This window comes from Megalobrama amblycephala, linkage group LG18, assembly GCF_018812025.1.
Source record: "Megalobrama amblycephala isolate DHTTF-2021 linkage group LG18, ASM1881202v1, whole genome shotgun sequence".
Lineage (NCBI taxonomy): Eukaryota > Metazoa > Chordata > Actinopteri > Cypriniformes > Xenocyprididae > Megalobrama > Megalobrama amblycephala.
Genome location: NC_063061.1, coordinates 33,320,479 through 33,345,267, shown reverse-complemented (window position 1 = coordinate 33,345,267; position 24,789 = coordinate 33,320,479). Strand labels below are relative to the sequence as shown.

Below are 24,789 nucleotides of genomic sequence, written 5' to 3'. Positions count from 1 at the left end.
GTGTAATGTTAGCTTTAGCCACGGAGCACTATCAAACTCATTCAGAATCAAATGTAAACATCCAAATAAATACTTTACTCACATGATCCGATGTATGCAAGCAGCATGCGTGACGAACACTTTGTAAAGATCCATTTCGAGGGTTATAGTAGCTGTGTGAACTTTGTTTTATGCGATATATATAGAGTCGAGAGCTTGTGTGCGGAGAGCGCGAGCAATTAAAGGGGCAGCAGGCTGAATCGGCTCATTTATAATGATGCCCCAAAATAGGCAGTTAAAAAAATTTATTAAAAAAAATCTATGGGGTATTTTGAGCTGAAACTTCACAGACACATTCAGGAGACACCTTAGACTTATATTACATCTTGTAAAAAAAAACGTTCTAGGGCACCTTTAAAAGCAATGTGTGGACTTTTTACACAATTTCTCCTATTTCCATTTAGCAAAAATATTTTTTTTATTAACGACTAAACCCACCCCACCCCTAAACCTAACCTTAGTGATACACTTCATGAGCAAAAGCGTTCTTTGGGATTGAACTAACGATCGCAAGATCACGATTGCATATTGCAATGATCTGCCAATTGAGCTATGCCCAACCGAAATATGACACAGATAAAAGGGAATAATGCATTAAAATGAAAGTGTCCTGTTGTCGATAATGGCACAACTTTAGCAAACGCTCCTATGGGTCGTATTTCATTAATTAAAATAAAGTGTCCTTTTGTAGTGGCGCCACTTTAGTAAACACTCCTATGGGTTGTATTTCATGGAATTGACAAATGACCTAAATGGTCATATTGGTTGAAGAACGTGTTGATTTTGGCTCCTTCTGTACTATTTTTATTATTGTTATTGTTGTTCTAAAAACTGAGATCTACCAGATTATCATTCATCAAGTGATTGTGCCATTTCTTTTCATCATTCTGCTTTTGGACTATCGTCTTCCTCAGTGAAAGCTACTAATTTTGAAATACCTTACATAAAAGGATGTACATCTATTGATCTTTTTAAATTGAAGCTTAAATCTTTTTTAAAATCTATCCAACTCTGTAAACATTGACATGGTTGCAGTTTAATTAACTCCTTAATAATTTGTTTTATGTATTTATTTTTGCCTCTGATACAGCATAATGTGTGTGTGTTTTTTGGAACTGTTTGTGATATTCTACCGGGGTATTTTGGATAAAAATTAGCCTTGGGCTAAATCCGGTACAATCCATGAAATGGAAACATGTTTACATTTTTTTTTATAATTTTTATTTTATGTAGAATGTTTATGTTTAAAATTATACATGGTCCTTTTTCAAATAAATAAAAATGTATTGAGAGATTTTTTTTATTAACTGAAAAGTAAGAATAGTTAAAAGAAAATACAAGGTTTATATTCTGTACAGTCAGTGTGTCTGAGTGTAGGATGAAGAGCTGCTGGATTCAGTGCAGCAGGAAGTAGGAGAGCAGAGAACAGCAGAGGAACAGGAAGCTCTGGGAGACACTCTGAGCACCGTTACACAGGCTCCCCTCACAACATGAGACACTCCCGAGGTTAAAATTATTAAATGCTGAAACAGCAGCATCACAGATGGATTTAGAAACGCAGCCTTTTAGAAGCACTGACAGGTCACCATAAATCGCTGATGAAAAGAAAGAAAACAAATCAAATGTTTAAAATTGTTGATGCATGGAGATACAAAAATTAACATCAATTTTCATCCTTTTCCATGTTTTTTTTACCTGTTGCTTTAACACAGCGGTCTTCAGTCCCTGAACAGCTCACTGTTGAGCAGCTCTGATCATCACAGGAGAAACATTTCTTTCCATTAGGGAAAATGCTGGGATGATCTACAGGAGGAAAAGTATTATTTTATTTTCTCTATTTTCTGTAAAATGTCTGATGAAACAACACCCCTTTATATGCTCCATTCAATCCATGACAGAAAGCCGCACCCTGTTTTATTTCCTGATTAAATTTCATTTGGAAGTAAAATGAGTGTTGATTTTAAAGAAGATAGTCAGTTGCACATGATCACTGAAGAACAATACCTGGAGTATCTTGGACGTTACACAGGTCCGTGTCACAGCAGGAATAAGTTGACTTTGAACTGCCTAAGTTCAGGGACCCATTTTGACAGGCAGGATAACAATCTTTAACCTTCACTTCACGACTAATGTTACCTAAAAACATGAATAATACAGGAAAGACCAATTAAACTGGAAAATTGTCAAAATGTAGCTTTTTTTCACTTCAAACTTTTTTTAAAATACAGAACATAATAATCTATAAGAGAAAACAAATTAAATATCAGAAATCTATGCAGAAGATGTTGTGATTGAAATTGTAAATTCTGCCAGAAAAACAAGTAAATTATAGCATCTCCATCAGTCAAATATAACAGTAAATTTCAATCCATCATATTGGACTTACCGATTGGTGTAATCATTGTTAAACTCATGCACTGAGAAGATCCACTGGGACATGTTTTTACTGTTTGTCCCGCACAAGAACCGTTCCGACCCATGCACTTATAACAGCTGAGAGAGTGTGCTTTAGTAATAAAGAGAGAGATGCATCAGTGATCTGTTATAATTCTCATTTACATTACAATCATTATTTGTCTTTGTACCTGCAGTGAAAACAATGAAGAGAAGAAAAACTGAGATTTGCAGATCCATCTTTGATCAGGAGGTGAATGAAACAACATCTGTTTCAGTGCTCATTTTTATATCTTATCAAAAGGGGAGGATCTTCACGAGAAAATGTGTGTGTGAGTATGTGCGCCATAAAATGGGTCTAGGGTGCACTCTTTTGCTGTCAAGATATTGTGAGCAATACTTTAGTACAGACATATTGAAAATAACCACCTAAGCATTAATTCATTATTAACCAACCCCAGGTGACAACATGCTGGAGAACTGGAGAGAAAGTGGCAGCACCAGCAGATTGTTTTGGTGAAGACCAGACGAGAGCACAATGACTCAGATAAATGATGCGAGTGTTTCCCAAACCTGTTCCTGGAGGCCGACTGTTGGTATGCTTCCAGGAACAGGGTGGGGAAACAAGCTTGAGAGAGCCAGACGAGTTTGGTGTGCGTCACTAGCCAAATATGGTTGCAAGTACCGTCGTTATCAGCACAGTTCAACGAGTCAGTGATTCACGAAACCATAGTTCTAATAAACATTCGCAAACAGCATCGCAAAGTAGTGTGGTTAAAAGGACAGCTCTCGAGGCCGTGGTTAGTTTCTTGTTTGCATGACATGTGGACTTAATAAATCCTTAACTTGACCAAAATAAGCAAGCTGACTTGCACTGTAATCTTTATATTTTACTTTGCATACACAAATGTCATTTAGCCACGACCTTCAGTTTGTCAAGAGATTTAAAGCACCGTTTTTGAAGTGTGTACATGTGTGAACGTGCTCCAGTAATGCCGCATTCCAGGCAACCTGTAACCCATGTTTTTCCAACCTTCTACCCGTGAAAGTGCACTGGAATGGCAGTCTAAAGTTTACACTACATGCTTCTGCGGCGCATTTCTCCAATGGGGTCTGGCTGCAGCCTGAGGGGGCGAGTGGAGCTCCACTCTCGAACAGGAAATACGTCACCTCCACTAGTTTAATTACTGTATTTGCATTATGGTAAGGGTAGGTTTAGGGTTGGGGTAGGTGTAGACGTTAGTAAAACAAGTATTTGCATTACTGTAAAGGGTAGGTTTAGGGTTGGGGTAGGTGTAGATGTTAGTAAAACACAAGTGGAGGTGACATATTTCCTGTTTGAGAGTGGAGCTCCACTCGTCCATGGTCTGCAGCCACACCCTTCTCCATTAAAGGGATAGTTCACCCAAAAATGATGTTTGATGTTTAACTGCTTACCCCCAGGGCATCCAAGATGTAGGTGACTTTTTTCCCAGTAGAACACAAATGATGATTTTGAACTCCAACCGTTGCGGTCTGTCAGTCATATAATGCATGTCAATGGGAATTCCATCTATAATAGTCAAAAAAACACAACAGACAAATCCAAATTAAACCCTGCGGCTCGTGACAACACATTAATGTTCTAAGGCACAAAACGATCGGTTTGTGCGAGAAACCGAACAGTATCAGAACAGAATAATTTTTTACCTCTAAAACACCATGTCCAACTGCTTTGCGCATCCAGTTAGTGAGGTCAAAAAACGCGTTCTGATGACGGAAGTGATGTCTTGATTACATCTCCATTAGTCAAATATAACAGTAAATTTAAATCAACCAACTTTTGTTATGCCTGTTGAACTCTCGCACTGACAATATCCACTGAGACATGTTTGTTCTGTTTGCCCCACATAAGAACCCGTCAGACTCATACACTCATAACAGCTGAGAGAGTGTCCTTTAGGAATAAAACAGAGACAGTGAGAGAGAACATCTAATGATCTGTATTAGTAATCAAAAAAACATCACAAACACTATTTGTCTTTGTACCTGCTGTGAAAAGAATGAAAAGAAGAAAAACAGATTTGCAGATCCATCTTTGATCAGGAGGAGAATAAAATACTGCAGCTGTTTCAGTGTTCATTTTATATCTTAAAGGTGCTACAGAGGATGTTTTGTTTTATTCATTTTTGCAATATTACTTGAAACTGTCTTTACTAACTGATAAAAGACTATTTATTAGGTGCACTGAAAGGAATAATATTAATATACATCATCTGTGCACGAGGTAGGGCCTTAAAAACATCAGCCAATCGTTTACGCGATCATCGCGTAAACGATTGGCCCTCTGGCTTGTCAGTCACTGCCATGATGTTCCTTGTGAGAGAGGAGCGCGCTCAGTAACTTTCCACAGGCGCCGCATGCAATGTTTTTGTCAGGAGTAACTGCAGATTACGAGTTACCTGCGGTGAGTCCGACATAATGAATCCACTAACACGACACAGCGAATGCCGGTGGTAAACAAACACTCGTGTTCCAATACTCGTACACGAGTTTTGGGAGGCATTCCCCCGAAATGAGCTGTGAAGGAGGGGTGTTGTTCTTACGCATGCACTCATTTGGTTTCTCAGTCGACGAAAAGATCCTCTGCATAAACATCATATAGTTCAATGAGTGGCAGACATCACTGCCGTTGTCAGAGCGCGATCAGACCTCACTAAGCGAATGCTGAACGCAGTTGGACATAGTGGTGTATTAGAGGTAAAAAATGATAAAAATACTGTTCGGTTTCTCGCACAAACCGATCGTTTCCTGTCTTAGGACATTAATGTGTCATCACGAGCTGCAGGGTTTAATTTGGATTTGTATAAGCAAGTTTTATTTACTCTTATAGTAGAAGTTCCCATTCACTCCTATTATTTGACTGACAGACGGCAACAGTTGCAGTTAAAAATCATCATTTGTGTTCTACTGAAGAAAAAAAGTCACCTACATCTTGGATTCGCTGGGGGTAAGCAGATAAACATCACATTTTCATTTTCAAATCCAGTCACGCAGCAGTTTCTTTTGCCACTCAGTCCAGCTGAGGGAGCACGTTTTCGGCGGGAAAGTGACGTCGATGCATACCCTCAATTTATGAATGGATCATTGGATCATTGAATCATTGACGATTTGTTCAAAGCTGCAGATTCGTTCACAAAACAGCTTGTGTGTTGCAGTTCTGCTGTGGCTTTCGTTGTAAAATAGAGCAAAAATTAGACTTGGGAAATTATATATTAGATTATGTTATATTATATTCAGGCAATATTCTTGCTGGTATAATATGATCAACATTAAAAACAGTAACTCGCAGAAGGGTATGTTTTTGTATCGAAGAGAGTTTTAAACTTAAATCGACATGCAGTCTATGTCTATATTTGTTCATTATGCTAGTAGTGCTAAATCCCCACTTTCACAAAGGTAACGTTATATTGTTGAGAACAGCACTAATGTAGCGGCTTGTGTGGGTGCAGTCAGTTTTGACCGTGAAAGATGAGGCAATTTGATTGAATGTCGTGTATATACAACATTTTACCTGCAAGAAGTACATGTTCAGTTTTCATGTTGTTTTAAGGTGGAGTAGAATAAAATGAACGGCACTTTTCACGTAATGTTACGTCAGTAAACGTAAAAACCACTGCTGTATTTCAGCCTGCACTTTGGTCCCAGATTTAGTCAGTAAACGAGCAGCGCAATATAGACACTTTAATTTAAGTAGAAAATCTCAAATGAAGAGCGCTGAACTCCAGCTTACTTGTCTGTGTTTTCAGATCATCCGCGCTTCTTCCTCAGTGTAGAGAGGGCTGCTGTGCCAGATGTTCTTTTAACAGAAAAGCTCTGTTATGAAAGCTTGTTAAAAAGTCTGCAATGTTTTGTCTCCTTTATTCGACAAAAACAAAAAGCGATTTCAAAAGAGTTATTTTGGTAAAGTGTTTAGTCTTTTAGCCACATTTCAGTCTCGTCTTTTTTCATCAACGATATTACACGTGTAGTTTTAGTCGTTAACATTATATGAAATCGTGTCATCTCTCATCATCTCATCTTAAAAAGGTCGTCAACAAACATTTTTCGTCATAGTTTTAACGAAATTAACACTGTTTATGAAAATATGGGTGTCCATTAGGGCCGGGCGATATATCGCATGCAATTGCCACGCGCATTTTGTCTGTAAAGCCGGTTCCCTGATTACCGCGAAATCGCCATCACCTGCTTTCAAATGGAGCGGCATTTAATAGACAGAACCGTAGATCACTGACAAGCCACGCAATATTGTGTTCATTATCGAAGGCGATTCATCTGCGATATGAACGCGATATTGCGTAACTTGTCAGTGATCTACGGTGCAGTCAAAGCCTGTATTCACCTGCACTCGCAGCGCCCTCTTCTGGCCTTCAGCTTTATCAGCTGTACTCTCGTTTACCTGTAGAGGGAGCACAAACATAAAGGGAACACTTTATTCCAATAGTCCACTTTCTACTAACTTTGCAACCACATGTCAAATAGCAGTCATTAGAGTATTAGTAAACTGTCTGCTAACACTATTTTGAACACTAGAGCACATTTCTCTCACTTTTTCAAAACTCTTCACACAGTTCTCCTAAACAACATTCAGCTTAGAACAGCAGCAAATTTCACATTCAAAATACACTAAAACATGTCTCAAACCAAGCCATTTGTCCTGTGTTTTTCAATATGGTATTACAGTACTGTAGAAATGTAGCAAATTGTTGTCTTCAGTTTTTTAAATTATGTTATTGTTTTGAACCTAAGTTTAACATTTTTGAAAATAATATGTAGTAGTTAAGGATGGCTCTTCATTGGTTCATGATTAGTTCATATCTTCACTAATCATGAGTTCATGTTGAAGTAAGTAGACTATTAATTCAGGTATTATTACATGATTATTTATACCTTTATTGTAAAGCCTTGCCCATTACAATCAGATATATAACAAATTGTGTTATTGCACTTGTAAATTTTGAGCAGAACACAAACAGCAATTATGCAGCTAGTTACATTTCTACTGTTGCCGCATCAACATTTAAATTAAAATGCTAAATTTGAATTCATCACACTGTCACCACTGTTGAACTCATGCAGTTGACGTCTCTAATGAGACACAGAACCTGTTCTTCTACACAAGAATCCATCAGACTTGAGCTTTTTTTTTTTTTTTTTTGTACACATTTGATGTACACATAGTGTGAACATCACAGCTCACATGATATGGTGGTGATGATAAGTTTTGACTATTTTCCATACTATGTATAACTAAAAAATATTTTAGTTGCTTGATCTTAATCAGAAGTAGAACTTTTATTTGTCCTTTTGAGTTCAGTACAGTGTGTCTGATTGTAGAATGAAGAGCTGCTGGAGTCAGTGCAGCAGGAAGTAGGAGAGCAGAGAACAGCAGAGGAACAGGAAGCTCTGGGAGACACTCTGAGCACCGTTACACAGGTTCCCATCACAACATGAGATGTTCTTAAAACCAGGAACCTGTGCTGTGAGATCACAGATGGATTTTGAGGCACAGCCCTTTACAACATTTGACTGGCCTCCAGAAGTCGCTGATGAAAAGAAACAAAACAAGGTTGATTCAGTCTGTGTCACAGACACGTCAGGTTCCACCTCACTGCCATACCCACGCACTCAATCACCAGCTTATTAATCATCACCACCTGCACATCATTAGCACGGCAATCACCACTGGCATTTAAACCCCACACTCACACACACTCACTGTCCGGTCTCGTTTGCACTACGCTTCAAACAGCCTTGTATGCTTACCTCAAGGACTCTGATCGCTATACTTACCTGTCTCCATCGTCTCCATCGTCTCCATTGTCTCCTTCGCTCCCTGTGTTCCAACCTGCCTGTGTGTGAGTGTTCCGTCATCTGTCTCCAGCGTCTCCATCCAGCTTCACCTGCAACACAACATAAGGACAGTATCACCTCTATTCATCTCCAAGTATCATCTATATTACCATTCACCACTCTGCTGATTGTTAATAAAACCACCTTAACTGCTTTTACCTCTGCCTCCGGTGTCTCTGTTGTAACAGAAGACCGGACCATAACAGCATAACATCAGCATGAGTCACAACAATCCATTTCAGGAGTTCGTGGACGCTTTGCGTCGAGCACTCACCCCGCAACCACCGTCATCATCGTTCACCACCGCTGCTGCTTCCGCACCCACCGCCGTCACTCCTTCACCTGTGGTTACCGCCAGTCCCATGGACAAACCGGCGCCCTACTCAGGATCGGCGGAGGATTGCAGCGGATTCCTCCTTCAATGTGAACTGGTCCTGGAGATGCAACCGCACCTCTACACCACCGACACGGCTAAAATTGCGTTCATAATTTCCCAACTGCAAGGTAAGGCCCTTCAATGGGCAGATTCGCTCTGGACTCAAAAAGGCTCAGTAGTAAAATCCTATTCAGCATTCGTCTCTCACTTCCGGGAAGTCTTCGGAAAACCCCTGGCGGATTCTTCAATTGGTGAGAAACTTTATAACCTTAAACAAGGAAATAAGAATGTTAACGATTATGCCTTGCAGTTCAGAACGCTAGCCGCTACCAGCGGATGGAATGAACAAGCCCTCATCACCACCTTTCGTCAGGGCTTAGAGCCAAACGTGCGGTTGCATCTCGCTGCATACGAGGACTCCATAGGACTTGAACGCTTCATCCAACTCGCCATCCGCATGGGTTCTCGTATGCAGTCGTGTCTCCTAGAGCACCAGGGCCAGACACTCTCCAACACCTTCCTCCGTCGGTCCGAACCCGTCCGCTCTCCAGAACCAGCTACTGAACCCATGCAAGTGGATAACTCTCGTCTGTCATCTGCAGAAAGACAAAGAAGGCTGACCCTGAATCTATGCCTATATTGTGGTTCCCCTGGGCATGTAATCTCCACATGCCCAACTCGTCCGCCTCGTCCCATGGTGAGTGCTATCATTCCTTCCATTCCAAAGATGAAACCACTCACAACTGTAGTAAACCTTACTGCTGCTAATACCTCTGTTCCAGTGGTTGCGCTCCTCGATTCAGGGTCAGCAGGAAACTTCATCTCCGGCTCCCTCTGTCGACACCTCAAGCTCAAGACCTCGCCTTCTCCGACTATCTACCAGGTCCATTCTATCACGGGCAAACCCCTAAGCCGTAAGATGATCCGTCGATGTGTGGGACCTCTACAACTTCAAGTGGGTATTCTACATATGGAGAACATTCATCTGCTGGTTCTGGAGGAGTCCACCGCTGACGTGGTTCTAGGGCGCCCGTGGCTTGAACAACACAGCCCCACCATCTCCTGGCGCACGGGCGAAGTCCTGAAGTGGGGCGACCACTGTTTCTCCAGCTGTTTTCCAGTTCTTCCTGTTCCAAGATCTCCTCGCTCCATGAATATCTCCATCAATGCTACCTCCATTGAAAGCCCTGTTGAGAAATGCTCCGTCAAGTCAAGTCAAGTCACCTTTATTTATATAGCGCAATGCAGATTGTGTCAAAGCAGCTTTACATTGATAATTGGTATATAATTTTTCCTTTTAAAGAATAGTGTCAATACAGGCAGATCAAAAGCACTGTTGAATATCAAATGTCAAGTCAAATTAGATTAAATTAGGGCTGCACGATTAAATCATATTTTAATCACGATAACGATATCTGCTTCTCTCGATTGATTTTAAATAATCGTCACGATATTGGCCTGCTCTATGAAAATGAACATCATTTGGAAATATTGGAAGTAATATTAGGAATTTCGCTGTTTTATCTTTTGAAGTTCCTAAAGGTTTTTACCAGTTTTCATAATGTCGATCAGCTAGAAATGATTTTTCTTTGCTTTACGAATTTGCCGGGCAATTTGAATCTGGTTTGTCTTACTGCAAACGAATTGTGTTGCTTTAAAATCTAATGTGAATACATATTAAAAAGCACTCACCAAAACCATGTTTTGTATTGATTTACCATCTAACGAAGTTATCATAGTTGGTTAAATTAAGTCTTTGTGCCACCTACAGGCCTTTTGGGTGAAGTGTAGGTTGGTAAAGAACTTGCAAAATAGCCATAATTACATTACTCTTTTGATAGAATAAACGTGATTAATAATCGTGATTATAATTTGAGCAAAAATAATCATGATTATCAGTTTGACCATTTTTCGTGCAGCCCTAAAACAAATGTCAAGAGTCCCCAACTAAGCAAGCCAAAGGCGACAGCGGCAAGGAACCCAAACTCCAACAGTTGACATGTACGTGGATGTACCTCCAGACTACGCCCCCTTCAGTGACGTCTTCTGCCCGCAACGTGCCTCCAAGCTACCTCCACACCGGCCATGGGACTGTGCCATCGATCTGTTACCGGGTGAGCCAGTGCCTAGGGGACGCGTTTACCCCCTTTCTGTACCGGAGGAGAAGGCCATGGAGGAATACATCAAAGAGGCCCTTAACCAAGGATACATCCGCCCGTCTACTTCCCCTGCTGCTTCCAGCTTTTTCTTTGTGGCGAAGAAGGACGGAGGCTTGCGGCCCTGCATTGATTACCGGTCTCTGAATAAAATCACAGTCAAGTTCCGCTATCCACTTCCCCTCGTCCCAGCGGCCCTGGAACATCTCCGTGGTGCCACTGTGTTCACTAAGCTGGACCTCCGCAGTGCGTACAACCTCATCCGGATACGCGAGGGGGACGAGTGGAAGACCGCCTTCGTCACGCCCACCGGCCATTATGAATACCTGGTCATGCCCTATGGACTGGTCAACGCCCCCTCCGTATTCCAGGATTTCATTCATGAGGTGGGCCGGGAATTCCTCCACAAGTTCGTACTGGTGTACATAGACGACATCCTCATTTACTCCCGGAGCCTGGCCGAACATCGCCACCACGTTGCGGAGGTCCTATAGCGCTTACGGCAATACCATCTGTTCCTCAAAGCAGAGAAGTGCTCATTCCATCAGCCCTCTGTCCACTTCCTTGGATACGTCATTGATCACAGTGGCATCCGGATGGACGAGGGGAAGGTCTCCGCCATTCAAACCTGGCCTACCCCAACCACAATCAAAGAACTCCAACGCTTCCTCGGATTCTCCAATTTCTACCGCCGTTTCATCAAGAATTACAGTACCATCGTCAGTCCACTCACCAATCTACTCCGTAAACAGCCCAAGTCTCTGTCCTGGTCCCAACCTGCCACCAACGCCTTTGAGACCCTCAAGAAAGCCTTCACCACCGCTCCCCTCCTCATCCACCCTAATCCAGACTTGCCATTCGTCGTAGAGGTGGACGCCTCCACCACCGGAGTGGGAGCGGTGCTTTCGCAGCAGCAGGGGACGCCAAGTAGACTCCATCCATGTGCCTTCTTCTCCCGCAAGCTCAACCTGGCGGAGGTCAACTACGACATCGGCGACCGAGAGGTCTTGGCAGTTAAGCTTGCTCTGGAAGAGTGGAGGCATTGGTTGGAGGGTGCTAACCATCCATTTCAAGTTCTCACCGATCACAAGAACCTTGAGTACCTGAAAGCTGCAAAAAGACTCAATCCTCGCCAGGCTCGATGGGCTATGTTCTTTTCACAGTTTAACTTTTCAATCTCCTATCGCCCCGGATCTAAGAATATTAAGGCTGATGCCTTATCCCGTCTCCATGCTCCAGATGAAAGAAATGAAACTCCTGAAACCATCTTACCCAAGTCAATCTTCGTGAGCCCCATCCAGTGGTCGGAAGAGACCATACCCTCCTCCAATGCCTCCTCTCATACTCCGCCGGGTTGCCCCCAGGGCTTGCAGTACATCACAAGGACACGACGCACTCCACTCCTGCACACCGTTCACACTTCACTTGGCACTGGTCACCCGGGGGTCAATGAGACCCTCTCGCTGCTCAAACAGCGCTTCTGGTGGCCCAACATGGCCAACGATGTCAGAAGGTACATGCAGGGCTGCAGGGAGTGTGCCATCTCCAAGAGCCCACGCCATCTTCCCACCGGCAAGCTTCTTCCTCTGCCCGTTCCTGAGAGACCCTGGTCACACCTGGGAGTGGATTTCGTCACTGATCTCCCTGAGTCTGACGGTCACACATGCATCCTGGTAGTTGTAGACCGCTTCTCCAAAGCCTGCCGTCTGATTCCCCTGGAAGGTCTACCTACCGCCATGACTACTGCAGAACTGATGTTTAACCATGTCTTTCGTCATTATGGAATCCCAGAAGACATAGTCTCTGACAGAGGACCCCAATTTATCTCCCGTGTCTGGAAGGCGTTCTTCTCCCTCCTGGGTGTGACCGTCAGTCTGTCATCCGGCTACCATCCTCAGTCGAACGGGCAGACGGAATGGAAGATCCAGGAGATTGGCCGCTTCCTGCGTACCTTCTGTCACGGCCACCAGGACTCCTGGAACCAGTACCTGGGTTGGGCCGAGTACGCACAAAACTCCCTCCGACAAGCCACTACTGGATTGACACCCTTCCAGTGCGTGCTCGGCTACCAACCCCCACTGTTCCCCTGGGACGGGGAACCTTCCAACGTTCCGGAAGTCGACTACTGGTTCCGGGAGAGCGAGAGGGTTTGGGACTCAGCCCACCATCAGCTGCAGAGAGCCCTGCGCAGACGCAGGATGACAGCCGACCTTCGGCGCTCCACCGCTCCAAACTACCAACCGGGGCAGAAGGTCTGGCTGTCAACCAGAGACATCAAGATGCGTCTGCCCTGCAAGAAGCTGAGTCCCCGCTTCATTGGCCCGTTCACCATCCTTCAACAGATCAACCCAGTCACGTATCGTCTTCAACTCCCTGCACAGTACAAAAGAATTCATCCCACCTTTCACGTCTCCTTACTGAAAACTCACCACCCTTCTGTTCTTCCCTCCACAGAACCTGACGTGGCAGCCGTCGAGCCCCCCCTTCCACTCATCCTAGACGATGGAACTGCCTACGTTGTCCGTGAAATCCTGGACTCCCAGCGCCGTGGTGGTCAGTTAGAATACCTGGTTGACTGGGAGGGTTATGGCCCCGAAGAACGCTCATGGGTCCCCAAGAATGATATCCTTGACCCTAACCTGCTAGAAACTTTCCACGCCAGCCACCCGGACAGACCTGCCCCACGCCCTAGAGGACGACCACCACGACGTCGGGGTCCTCGGCCCTCAGGAGCGGGCCGTGGGAGGGGGGGTACTGTCACAGACACGTCAGGTTCCACCTCACTGCCATACCCACGCACTCAATCACCAGCTTATTAATCATCACCACCTGCACATCATTAGCACGGCAATCACCACTGGCATTTAAACCCCACACTCACACACACTCACTGTCCGGTCTCGTTTGCACTACGCTTCAATGTATGGTTACCTCAAGGACTCTGATCGCTATACTTACCTGTCTCCATCGTCTCCATCGTCTCCTTCGCTCCCTGTGTTCCAACCTGCCTGTGTGTGTGTTCCGTCATCTGTCTCCAGCGTCTCCATCCAGCTTCACCTGCAACACAACATAAGGACAGTATCACCTCTATTCATCTCCAAGTATCATCTATATTACCATTCACCTACCTGCCACTCTGCTGATTGTTAATAAAACCACCTTAACTGCTTTTACCTCTGCCTCCGGTGTCTCTGTTGTAACAGTCTGGTATATGTGATCTTTGTCATATATTTAAACCTAAGAGAGTTTAAAAGATCATGACTTTAATCTTCTTCCTTTTTCAGATTCTCACCTGTTGCTTTAACGCAGCGGTCTTGTAACGCAGTTCCTGAACAGCTCAATGTGTTTGAGCAGCTCTTCCCATCACAGAAGTAACATTTCTTTCCATTTGGGACAGGCTCTACAGAAGGGAAACAAGTATTCTTTTATTTGATTTTATTTACAAAAGATCTAATGAAACACTCCTTTAGCTGCTCATCAGTTCATGACAGACAAGATGCACCTTCGTTTTATTTCCTGATTGGATGTCATTTGGAAGTAAAATGACAATACCTGGAGCATCTTGGAGGTTACACCCGTCTGTGTTACAGCAGGAAATAGTCGCCTTTACAATACCTAAGTTCACATGAACTACACACACCCACACCACATTCACATTTGCACTGATACACACACCCCTTTTTCTCTACTGTTATTCTGGTAAATTGTAACAACAGTTTTAAAAATTGTTCTCTGAAATACAGACCAACTAACATGGACACATAGTCAGGGCTGCTGCTGGGGTTTCTGGGCCAACTGGATAACATTTCTGGACATAGGAGGATTAAAGTTTTTTTTCCCCCTAAAAAACATAACAAAACAAAAAACACAAACAACAACCAAAAAACAAAAACCAACAACAACACATCCTTCAACACCTGTTTGTCACTGAAGAATTGTTCACATACCCCTTCAGAAAATAACTTCAAGTTAATATTATTTAGTATACTTAAGTAAAGTTCATTTATATTTTTAAGGATGTGTGAGGATGCATAAATGCCATGGGAGACTTTTAGTCCAACGTACTGTAACTGCTCCATTTGCAGTTTCTGGAAAATGTGAATATTTTAAAATTAACATATTATTAAAGCCAAGTTGCAGCAAATTTAGATTTTTTTTTTTTTTTTTTTTACATTGCTTTAAAGGGGTGATGAACTGAGAAATCAAATTTTCCTTGAGCTTTTGATATATAAGAGGTCATCATACTATAAGAATATCCTGTAAGTTTTAGAGCTGAAAACTTCCTTGTTAGTCCAATAAAAGCTTTAATTGACACCAGACCCAGAAAACGACAGGATTTACAAAGTGGGGATCTATGACGTCAAAGGGCAGCAAGCACCGCCTCTGCAGAAGAAGATCAACGCCTACTTCATCACTGCCTGTTTAGCCCCGCCCACCGATTCGCGCATAACATGCAAATAGTTAGCCTAAATAAAGAGAACCCAAGAGGAGACACTTTGATACTTTTTGGGTAACAACCACTAGATGGCGCTCCGGTAGCGCGACCGCCATTATGGGGTGAAAATACTAACTGGACCATAGAATCCTTCACATTTTCACAATTTCACTGCCAAATCAGAAGCGCAATAGAACAGTTTTTTTTTTTTTTTTAATTAAGTCATCAGTAAATTGTATGGCTCCTACAGTGTAAAAAAACCCCTAATTTTATGGAAAATAACTGATTTCTTTTTTGTACAGTCATTTTCTTTTATTTTAAATTATACTTAAAACTCTGCAAAATTACAAGCAATGTATGTAAATTAACAACTCGGCTGTTATTTTATGTGTTATGACATTAATGAAAAATTACAGTAATTCACATATTTTTTACTGAAACTTTACTGTATTTTTATACAGTATTTTTTTCTGTTTTCTTAAATTACAAACAAATGTATGTAAAATTACAAAAATAATCAGTAATTAAACAGTAACAAAACAGTTAAATGGTAAAACGGTCAAATGAATGGCAGCCAAAAAACCCTGTAGAATTAAAGAAAAATATACTATTTAAATAAACCGAAAAACTTTTACTGGTATTTCCTGAATTATTACGATCAAATACCTTCACTTTAAAAGCGTAAAAAAATGCTTTTTTGTGACTTTAGTAGCTTGTTTTGTGACGTGAGTTGATCTGAATTTTTTTGGTCACTGTATTGTTGAGATTCATACACTGATTCTTGATGTCTGTGTGAGTCTGCATGACCTTGACAGAACATTTTCTGTATTTTTTTTTTTATAGTATTACAGCACTGCAGAAGTTCTGCCATTTTAAATTACAACTGATATTAAACAATTTATTTAGAGACCAGACTCTGCTATCAGTGAGTCAGAACACTTTATGATGATTAAAAAGTGACCAACATCATCTGATCTGAGAACTTTTTTTTCTTTTTTGCTATAACAAACATACAGTTAAAGCAATCTGAGAAATACTAATGTTAAAGTGTTAAGGGTCAAGAGCTCAACTAAAGCAAGTACTGACCACCAGAACGGTGACTTCAAACTTTAGTATTTTATTCAATAAAACATCAACATCTAAACCGCTGTTAATTCTCAATAATAACTTCAAATAAAGTCTGGATTGTAATAAGTAAAGATGCTGAGATCTTGAGAGATCTGTTAGTGTTTCATGTTCTGTTGGGATTTAGAGGGTTTCTATCGTGTGTTTTGTGGGTCACCGTTGTGCTGGAGAGTAGAGCCTGTGCTTCAGTCCAGGATGAGCCAGAAAACATCAATATTATGTTGCATGTTGCTTTATTTCAGAGACAATAACATATAGTTTCAGTCATTCATTCATTCATGTCTGTTCATTCTGGTTAAACACAAGAAATGTGCCAACCACTAGGTCTGAATTGTAATATATTGTACGTTTTGATGGATCACGCTACAAACATAATGATCTTATAGGCTAATAACGTTTTTACAAAGGTTGTGAAAAAAAGTGGAAGATTTAAAAGTGTGTAAAGTAAACTGTAAAAAGGATTTGATGATCACTAGTGATAGTATTTTATTCTGTCATCATTCAAGTTGAATTTCAGCAGTTTTTATTAAAAAAAAAAAGAAGCTGATATTGCCATAGAAACGTAGGTCTAAATCGGAGTGATCTCTATGTAGCCTATATATCGTCCAGCCAACTTGTCTGTTTATTTAAAAACACCCAATTATGCAGAATAAGATGGTAAATATTTAATTTAGTTGTCAACACAATATAGGCCTACAACAATACAATTTATAGGGTAGGCTATGATTTAAAATATTGAAGTAGCAATAAATTGGCTTGATTTGATTGAAGAACTTGTGGATTTTTTAAAAGTTAGGGAAATACAAAGAAGGAGTGAAGCCCAGACCTGGTAAACAAATTAAATTTGTTTTAGTTTATCTATGTTTGGAGCCCCGCATATGACATGCAAGGAAAAAAAAAAAAAATCGTGCGCACGATTTACTAATTCGTTCCCTCGTTGTATAAATCATGCTTTATAAATCGAGGGAACGAAATAGTAAATCGTGCGCACGATTTATCCTATTTTTTCCTGCATGTCATGTCCAGGGCTCCATAATATGGGAGTAGAACACAAGAGAAAAAGTTAATGCTGCAGCACCTGCACTCGCAGCGCCCTCTTGTGGCCTTGAGTTGCTTTTACATATTTATCACCTTTACTCTCCTTTACCTGTAGAGGGAGGACAAATATTAAATAACACTTTATTCCAATAGTCCACTTTAGACATTCTACTAACTTTGCAACTGCATGTAATCTAGCAGTCTTTAGAGTATATTTGATGCTCCCCAAGACATTCTACTGACTATAAGTAACTTTGCAAGTACACATCACTATTCTACTAACCTAACAGTAGTTGCAAATTATTAACATGTAATGTAGTTTCAAATGAATGAGAGTCAGTTGACATGAAATTGCAAAGTTAGTCTACTTAAAGCTAGTGGAATTTCTAAAGTGGACTATTGTAATAAAGTGTAACCCTCACCCAGTTCCCCTAACCAACTTTCATCTTGGCACAGCAGCAAATGTCACACTCACAATACACTAAAACTAACAAAAACATGTCTCAAACCAAGTCATTCTTCCATAACAGAAACAAAGGCTGTGTATTTCAATTTGGTATTACTGTAGAAACATAGCAAATTGTTGTCTTCAGTTTTATTATTATTATTATTATTATTATGTTATTGTCTTGAACATAAGTTTAACAGATTTGAAAAAAAAATATATATAGTTAAGGATAGCTCTTCATTGGCTCATGATTAATTCATACAGTGCCATCCACAAATATTGGCAAACTTGGTAAATATGATAGAAGACGGCTGTGAAAATAAATCTACATTATTTATCCTTTTGATCTTTCATTTAAAAAAAAATTCAAAAAAATCTAACCATTCATTGAAGTAAAACCATTGAAAGTGGGGGAAATCACATTATTAAATAAATGTTTTTCTCCAACACATGTTGGCTACAATTATTGTCACCCCCAGAAACTATTATGAGTAAAATATCTCTGAAGTAACATCCCATTCATATTTACATTTTTTAGCATTCCAGTCAATTAAAGATGTTACAAATCTGCCTGGAAGAGATTGTGTGTCTATATCGTCCAAATGCACAGAAAGGAGGAAAGTTTGAGTGGACAAAGACTCTCTAAGGATCACAGCTGGAGAATTGCAGAGATTAGTTGAGTATCGAGTCTCAGAAAGCCTAAAAAAATTACCAAACAGCACCCACAAGTTGTTTGAGAGGGTTTCAAGAAAAATCATCCAAAAACAAACTCCAACATATTCAGCTGTCAGACAAGACTGGAAATTCAAAAGGGACCGGCTTCAATAGTCAGATGAAACAAAAAAAAAAAAAGCTTTTTGGCAGAAAACCCACACATATTACAAACCCACAATAATATTATAAAAGTTTGACATGTTGCCATGGCAACAGTATTTAAGATATCAAGAATCCTTTGACAGGTCTATATCTGCCTTGTCTTAATAGCATTCTGATGAAGACTGATCAAATTGGGTAAAAGTAAGAGTGGGATTTCAATGCATTTTGAAAGTGACACACTTCCTGCTGCCAGTTGGTGGCACTATGACTTTGACTCACAATAGCCATGTCCATGTGATTAGGCTCCTACAATTAACACACAGCTGAAGTTTCATCCAAATCAATTAATGTATGCAGAATTATAACAGACTTTCTGTTTCCTTGGGTTTAAACAACCCTAAATAGCGGACTTCCTGTTGGGTTGGCTTATGACTTTTGGCGTGTGAAATTTGTTTGGCCCCATGAGATCTGTAACTGTATGAAGTTTGGTTCTGTAGGTGAAAAGGGATGCGCTACAAAGCCCATCAAGTACAACCATATAAAAGGGTGTGCCACAGCTTGTGGCCCTGATGGCCAACGATTTCTACGAGTGTACAAAGTTTCAAGAGTTTTTGAGCATGTTCACGGATCCAAAAATGCCTAAAATGTTGGGGGGAAAATGTACCTAAGGAAAACAATGATAAAAGGAAAGAAAAGTGCAAAACAAGTAAGGGAACATACATAATAATACATTTTTCTTCTGAACATAAATTTTATTAATTCACTTTTGTAAAAAAATAAGATATGATTTGAACTTCTGAACTTCTTTACAGCATGAAAATCTTTATTAAATATGACCACAAGGACAATGTGATGTTTTTTAATATTTTGTATTTTTATTTCATAAATTGTCACATCAGAATTTCAGATCGTACAGAGAAAATACAAGCTCTATATTCAGTACAGTGTGTCTGATCGTAGGATGAAGAGCTGCTGGATTCAGTGCAGCAGGAAGTAGGAGAGCAGAGAACAGCAGAGGAACAGGAAGCTCTGGGAGACACTCTGAGCACCGTTACACAGGTTCCCCTCACAACATAAGAAGCTCGCAAAACCACTTACTGATGCTGTGGCATCACAAACTGATTTAGAGGCACAGCCTTTAACAACAGCTGACTGGCCACCATAAGCCACTGATGAAAAGAAAGAAAACAAAGGTTGATTCAGTTTAAGCTGGACATTGGTATGTGATGTGTATCAAATGTTTAAACCTAAGAGAGTTTAAAGGATCATACACGTGGCGCAATGCAAAACTAGGTGCAATGCACGCTTCACTCCTATTAGTTATGAATGGAAGAAAATGCAATGCACAGTATGGCAGAATAAGTCCTGCCTTCTAAGTAAAAGAGCCAATCGCTGATTGATAAAGTCATAGCATTACTGCAGCGATTGTTAGAAGCTCCAGTTCCCATAGAAACCAGAGACTCACGTTTAGGACTGCACATGCACATCGGCTTGACTATAGCCTGAATAAAATAAAATAAACTTTTTTAACGCTGTTTGTGCATAAGAAATAACATTTATGGCACAGTTCATGTCAGAGTTTGTTGTTGATTTGAATGTTATTTAATTGGGAGTTTGCCAAGCAGTTTTTGAGATTCCAGGATTCCCTCATTCAAATAGACTTGGTCTTGGATGCCCGAAATAGCTGCCCAGAGGCGTTGCAAATATGGCCGCAGCAGACTATCCTTGAAAGGGACTTTTGTAATAAGTGCCTTTATGCGGGTGCACAATGCTTATTCACAAACAAACATTTTTAAATATTAAAAATAAAAGGATTCCTCTCTGTAGTAGTATTTATTTTTTCCGCTTGCAAATTCTGCCATGTAAAAAGCGACTCAGCGATGGTGCAAGTGCAACTGGCTTTTAAAGGTAATGGGAGATGAGACTCTGATTGGTTTATTGCACGTTACACCCAAAACACACCCATGACTCATTAAGAGACTACAACCCTTTTGGACCATGCATGCGCCTGGTGTGCCGACCATTTTTTCCATCATTAAACTAGCACCATACGCTTCAGACCATAAGCTTAGATCGTTAAAATAGGGCCCAATGACTTTAATCTCCTTCCTTTTTCAGTTTCTCACCTGTTGCTTTAATGCAGTGGTCTTCAGTCCCTAAACAGCTCACTGTGTTTGAGCAGCTCTTCCCATCACAATAGTAACATTTCTTTCCATTCGGGACAGGCTCTACAGAGGGAAACAAGTATTCTTTTATTTTATTTTCTGTACAAAAGATATAATGAAACACTCCTTTAGCAGCTCCATTCAATCAGTTCATGACAGACAAGACACACCTTTTTATTTTCTGATTGAATGTCCTTTGGAAGTAAAATGAATGTTGACTTTACAGAAGACAGTTATCTGCACTTGATTATTGAAGTACAATACCTGGAGGATCTTGGGCGTTACACAAGTCTGAGCTACAGCAGGAAGTAGTCGTCTTTGAAATGCCAAAATTCATGGACACACTTTGACAGGCAGGAGCACAATTTTTAATTGTCCCTTTAGAAGTACTGCCACCTAAAGAATATAAACGATACAGGAAAGACCAGTTAAACTGGAAAACTGATTTATAAATATGTTCAAATGTAGTTTTTATTTCAAACATTTTTTTAAAACGTAAATCATAATCATTATAAAAAACAAATTAAATATCAGAAATCTATGTAGAATATTTTGTGATTAAAATGGTAAATTCTGCCATAAAAACAAGTAAATTATAACAGCATCTCCACCAGTCAAATATAACAATAAATTTAAATCATATTGGACTTACCATCTTGTTTCACAGCTGTTGTACTCATGCACTGAGAAAATCCACTAGGACATGTTTTTAACGTCTGATCTGCACAAGAACCCGTCAGACCCATACACTCATAACATCTTAGAGAGTGTCCTTTAGTAATGAAACAGAGACAGTGAGTGAGAACATCTAATGATCTGTATTAGTAATCAAAAACATCATAAACATTATTTGTCTTTGTACCTGCAGTGAAAACAACGAAGAGAAGAAAAACTGAGATTTGCAGATCCATCTTTGATCAGGAGGTGAATGAAATAATGCATCTGTTTCAGTGTCCATTTTATATCTTATCAAAAGGGGAGGGTCTTTATGAGAAAATGAAAGAAAATGAAACAGAAACTTAAGCTTAAATAATTTACTTGCCAGTTAATGATAAATTATGATTTAATATGGAAACTACAATATGTACTAGGTTTACTTAAACCAACCTTCATAAAGGGATAGTTGAACCAAAAATGAAGATTCTGTCATCATCATGTCATTCAAAACATGTATGACTTTCTTCCGCAGAACACAAAAGTAAGGATTTTGAAAAATGTGTGTATGCTTGTCCATAAAATGAAAGCCAGTGGGGTTTAATGTTGTTTGGACCCAAACATTCTTTAAAATATATTTTTGTGTTCTGCAGAAGAAAGAAAATCCACACATAATTCATACGTTAGTGAGTATGGAATGTTATTAAGAAACCAGGTCAAGACTAGTTCTGTGAGCTTTTCACTTAAATATACTTTATTGTTGCAACGTTAAAGAATTAAAATAAGTGCAGTTCTGTAGTATATGGTACAACTACACACTGTGAGTCATGATGAATCCTGTTTAAACGAGGCTTCGTTGCATCATAATGTTTTAAAACATTTTGAAATTTAAATGGTTCACCGCTGGGGGCGATCTCTGATCAGTTTCATACATTTGTAGACATTTACTATTAGACATGGAATAATAGCCTAGTAGGCTAATAGTCTGGCCTGTTTAGCTGAGCCATTCATGGAACAAACAAAACAAGCCCTGAAAATTGTCACGTAATGTCTAATCTAATCTTTGTGTGCATGTTTGGTTGCATTTACACTGTTCTGACCAGCAGGGGAAACCAGCGAGTGGCGTGTCGAACGCTTCGAAACGGTGAATCATTTTGCGAATCAATTGATTCAACTGATTCGAAGCTTTGAAAAGCTTCGTTTCTCGTATCACTATTTCAAAACAATTTTAACCATAACTTTCGTTTTCTCTGAACTCATGAATCACGAGCCTTTAGCCCTCTACCGCACAGCGTTGCCCTCAGGCAACGGAAAGTTTTCTTAAGCCCTATGTTGCGTACATTTTTCTTTAAATGATTACAACCAGTTAGAAAAGTCGAGAAACCAAACTAAGGTGTGGGAGGCACTATCAAGCACCCTTTAAAAGTGGGACGTCCTGTTCTGACACGTTCACAGGAGCACATGGTGTGAGGAGAAGGCAAGATTATTTGCATTAGTAGCCTAATCTTATTTAAAATGACATGAACTGTACATACAAAATATGTGTATATGAATACACATATAGAGAAGCCTTTTGTCAGGTTTTATGAAGTTTTTATTTATTTTATTTTGCATGTTCAGAAATTCAGTTTCTCTTTTTGTTGCCTCAGAGCAACGTTTTGCGATAAGGGGTAGGCTACTTTTCGAGGATATTGTGGACAATACCTTAAATTGGCCATAATGTATTATAAGAAGGGAAGATACAGGGTTCCTGGTATGCAGGAAAACCCAAAGTGATGTGCAAAAATTGTAACATAGGCTACACCACTATTTCACAGCAGAGAAGAACTGCTTTTTGAAGTTTTGTGCAGAGTGAAATCTTATTACATGAAGTACATTATATGGCATAGCACACTACATGATACAGACCTATGCATGTATCAAATTCAATATCTATCAAGTGTTTTTCCCTTTTTACTTATTATTTCTTGATTTTTTTTTTTTTTTTTTTTTTTTGATGACAATTTTCTAAAATATTTTGGGGTTGGGGGAGAGTGGGGGCAAACATTTTTTTTTAATCAATAAAATGTTTCCAAATGAACCAAAAAATGATGTGGAATATTTTTTTTCGTGTGCCATCAACATGTGTGCAGTAGAGGGTTAATGACCTTGAAAACATCAGAAGGAGTTTAATCATTTTCATTACAATTTCAAGCACATGACTAAAATTTGCATGAAGAGTAGGCTAATATGATTTGAATATGATTTTTTTTTTTTTTTTTGTCTGGCCCAAAATAAGAAAAATATAATATCCATGCCTTTTCCAAGCTGCTTAATGGTTTCTGGAGCCTGTTATGGTACAATATATTTATCTTTATTTATTTCTCTTTATTCATCTTATTGTAGGTTTTTAACATAAGAAAGCAAGGAGTAGCTACAAAAGCAAAAATAATAGCAAATAATAGATAACATCAAAATAAATAAACACATTAAAAAACTGAAAAGTGGGCTAACATAAAGCATAGAAATTTTAAAGGGTATTATTATTATTTGCGAGGATCATATGCAGCAAAACTATTTTTCTCTTCCTTAAATGTTATTAGATCATTTGTGTGAAAGGATGTTGTCCTTTAATACTGAGATTAAAAATAAAATACAAGGCAGCTAGAGGGACCTACGGAAGCCCTAAACGGCCATGAATTATTATTTTTTTTCTATCTTGTTTTCTTGTGATCACGACTTAAAGGTGCCCTAGAACTGAAAATTGAATTTACCTCGGCATAGTTAAATAATTAGAGTTCTGTACACTCAAAAAAATGATTCTAGCTGCTTGTTCAGTTTATTTAAATAAAATAAGCTGAACCAACACAAATCTTTAGTTTTTTACTTAATTGGCATTTGCACTCAATTGTATTATGTTAAATTAAATTAAATTTGCAAAATGTTAGGTTAACCTAAACCATTTGTGTTGGGACGACATGAATCATTTATGTTGCATTGATTGAAACTGGGCAGTGGATTTCTAGTTCCCAGCATGCTTTGCGTAGGGATAGATCGGGACAGTAAATGTTGAACTTAAGTGCTGTTTAATGTGTTTTTTAGTAAAGGGAAATACCTTTTAAAGTTTGATGTTCAGTTATATTTGACATTTAAAAGAGTTTGTTATGTCGATTTTTTTGAGGTTACCATTATGCTGAAGTGTAGACCTTGCGGTTAGGCTATGGGTGTCTACATGAAATAAATCTATGTTGTTTTCAACAAGCTTTAACTGT

The 24,789-nt window shown here is 39.7% G+C and overlaps 2 protein-coding genes across 2 annotated transcripts; both read right to left on the bottom strand.

The window, feature by feature from the left end:
• Nucleotides 1–1,329: 1,329 nt before the first annotated feature.
• On the bottom strand, nucleotides 1,330–2,960 carry LOC125253400 (urokinase plasminogen activator surface receptor-like). The gene is made up of 5 exons (XM_048167351.1): nucleotides 2,625–2,960; nucleotides 2,426–2,545; nucleotides 2,044–2,175; nucleotides 1,735–1,842; nucleotides 1,330–1,634 (listed from the first exon to the last, which is right to left on the bottom strand). Exons 1-5 carry the CDS (start codon nucleotides 2,671–2,673, stop codon nucleotides 1,435–1,437), a joined length of 609 nt encoding a protein of 202 aa, XP_048023308.1. The 5' UTR covers nucleotides 2,674–2,960; the 3' UTR covers nucleotides 1,330–1,434.
• A 16,612-nt stretch (nucleotides 2,961–19,572) lies between these two features.
• LOC125253401 (urokinase plasminogen activator surface receptor-like) lies at nucleotides 19,573–21,882 on the bottom strand. Its single transcript, XM_048167352.1, has 5 exons — nucleotides 21,747–21,882; nucleotides 21,537–21,656; nucleotides 21,149–21,280; nucleotides 20,846–20,947; nucleotides 19,573–19,888 (listed from the first exon to the last, which is right to left on the bottom strand). The coding sequence occupies exons 1-5, from the start codon at nucleotides 21,793–21,795 to the stop codon at nucleotides 19,698–19,700; spliced, it is 594 nt and encodes a 197-aa protein (XP_048023309.1). The 5' UTR covers nucleotides 21,796–21,882; the 3' UTR covers nucleotides 19,573–19,697.
• Nucleotides 21,883–24,789: the final 2,907 nt, after the last annotated feature.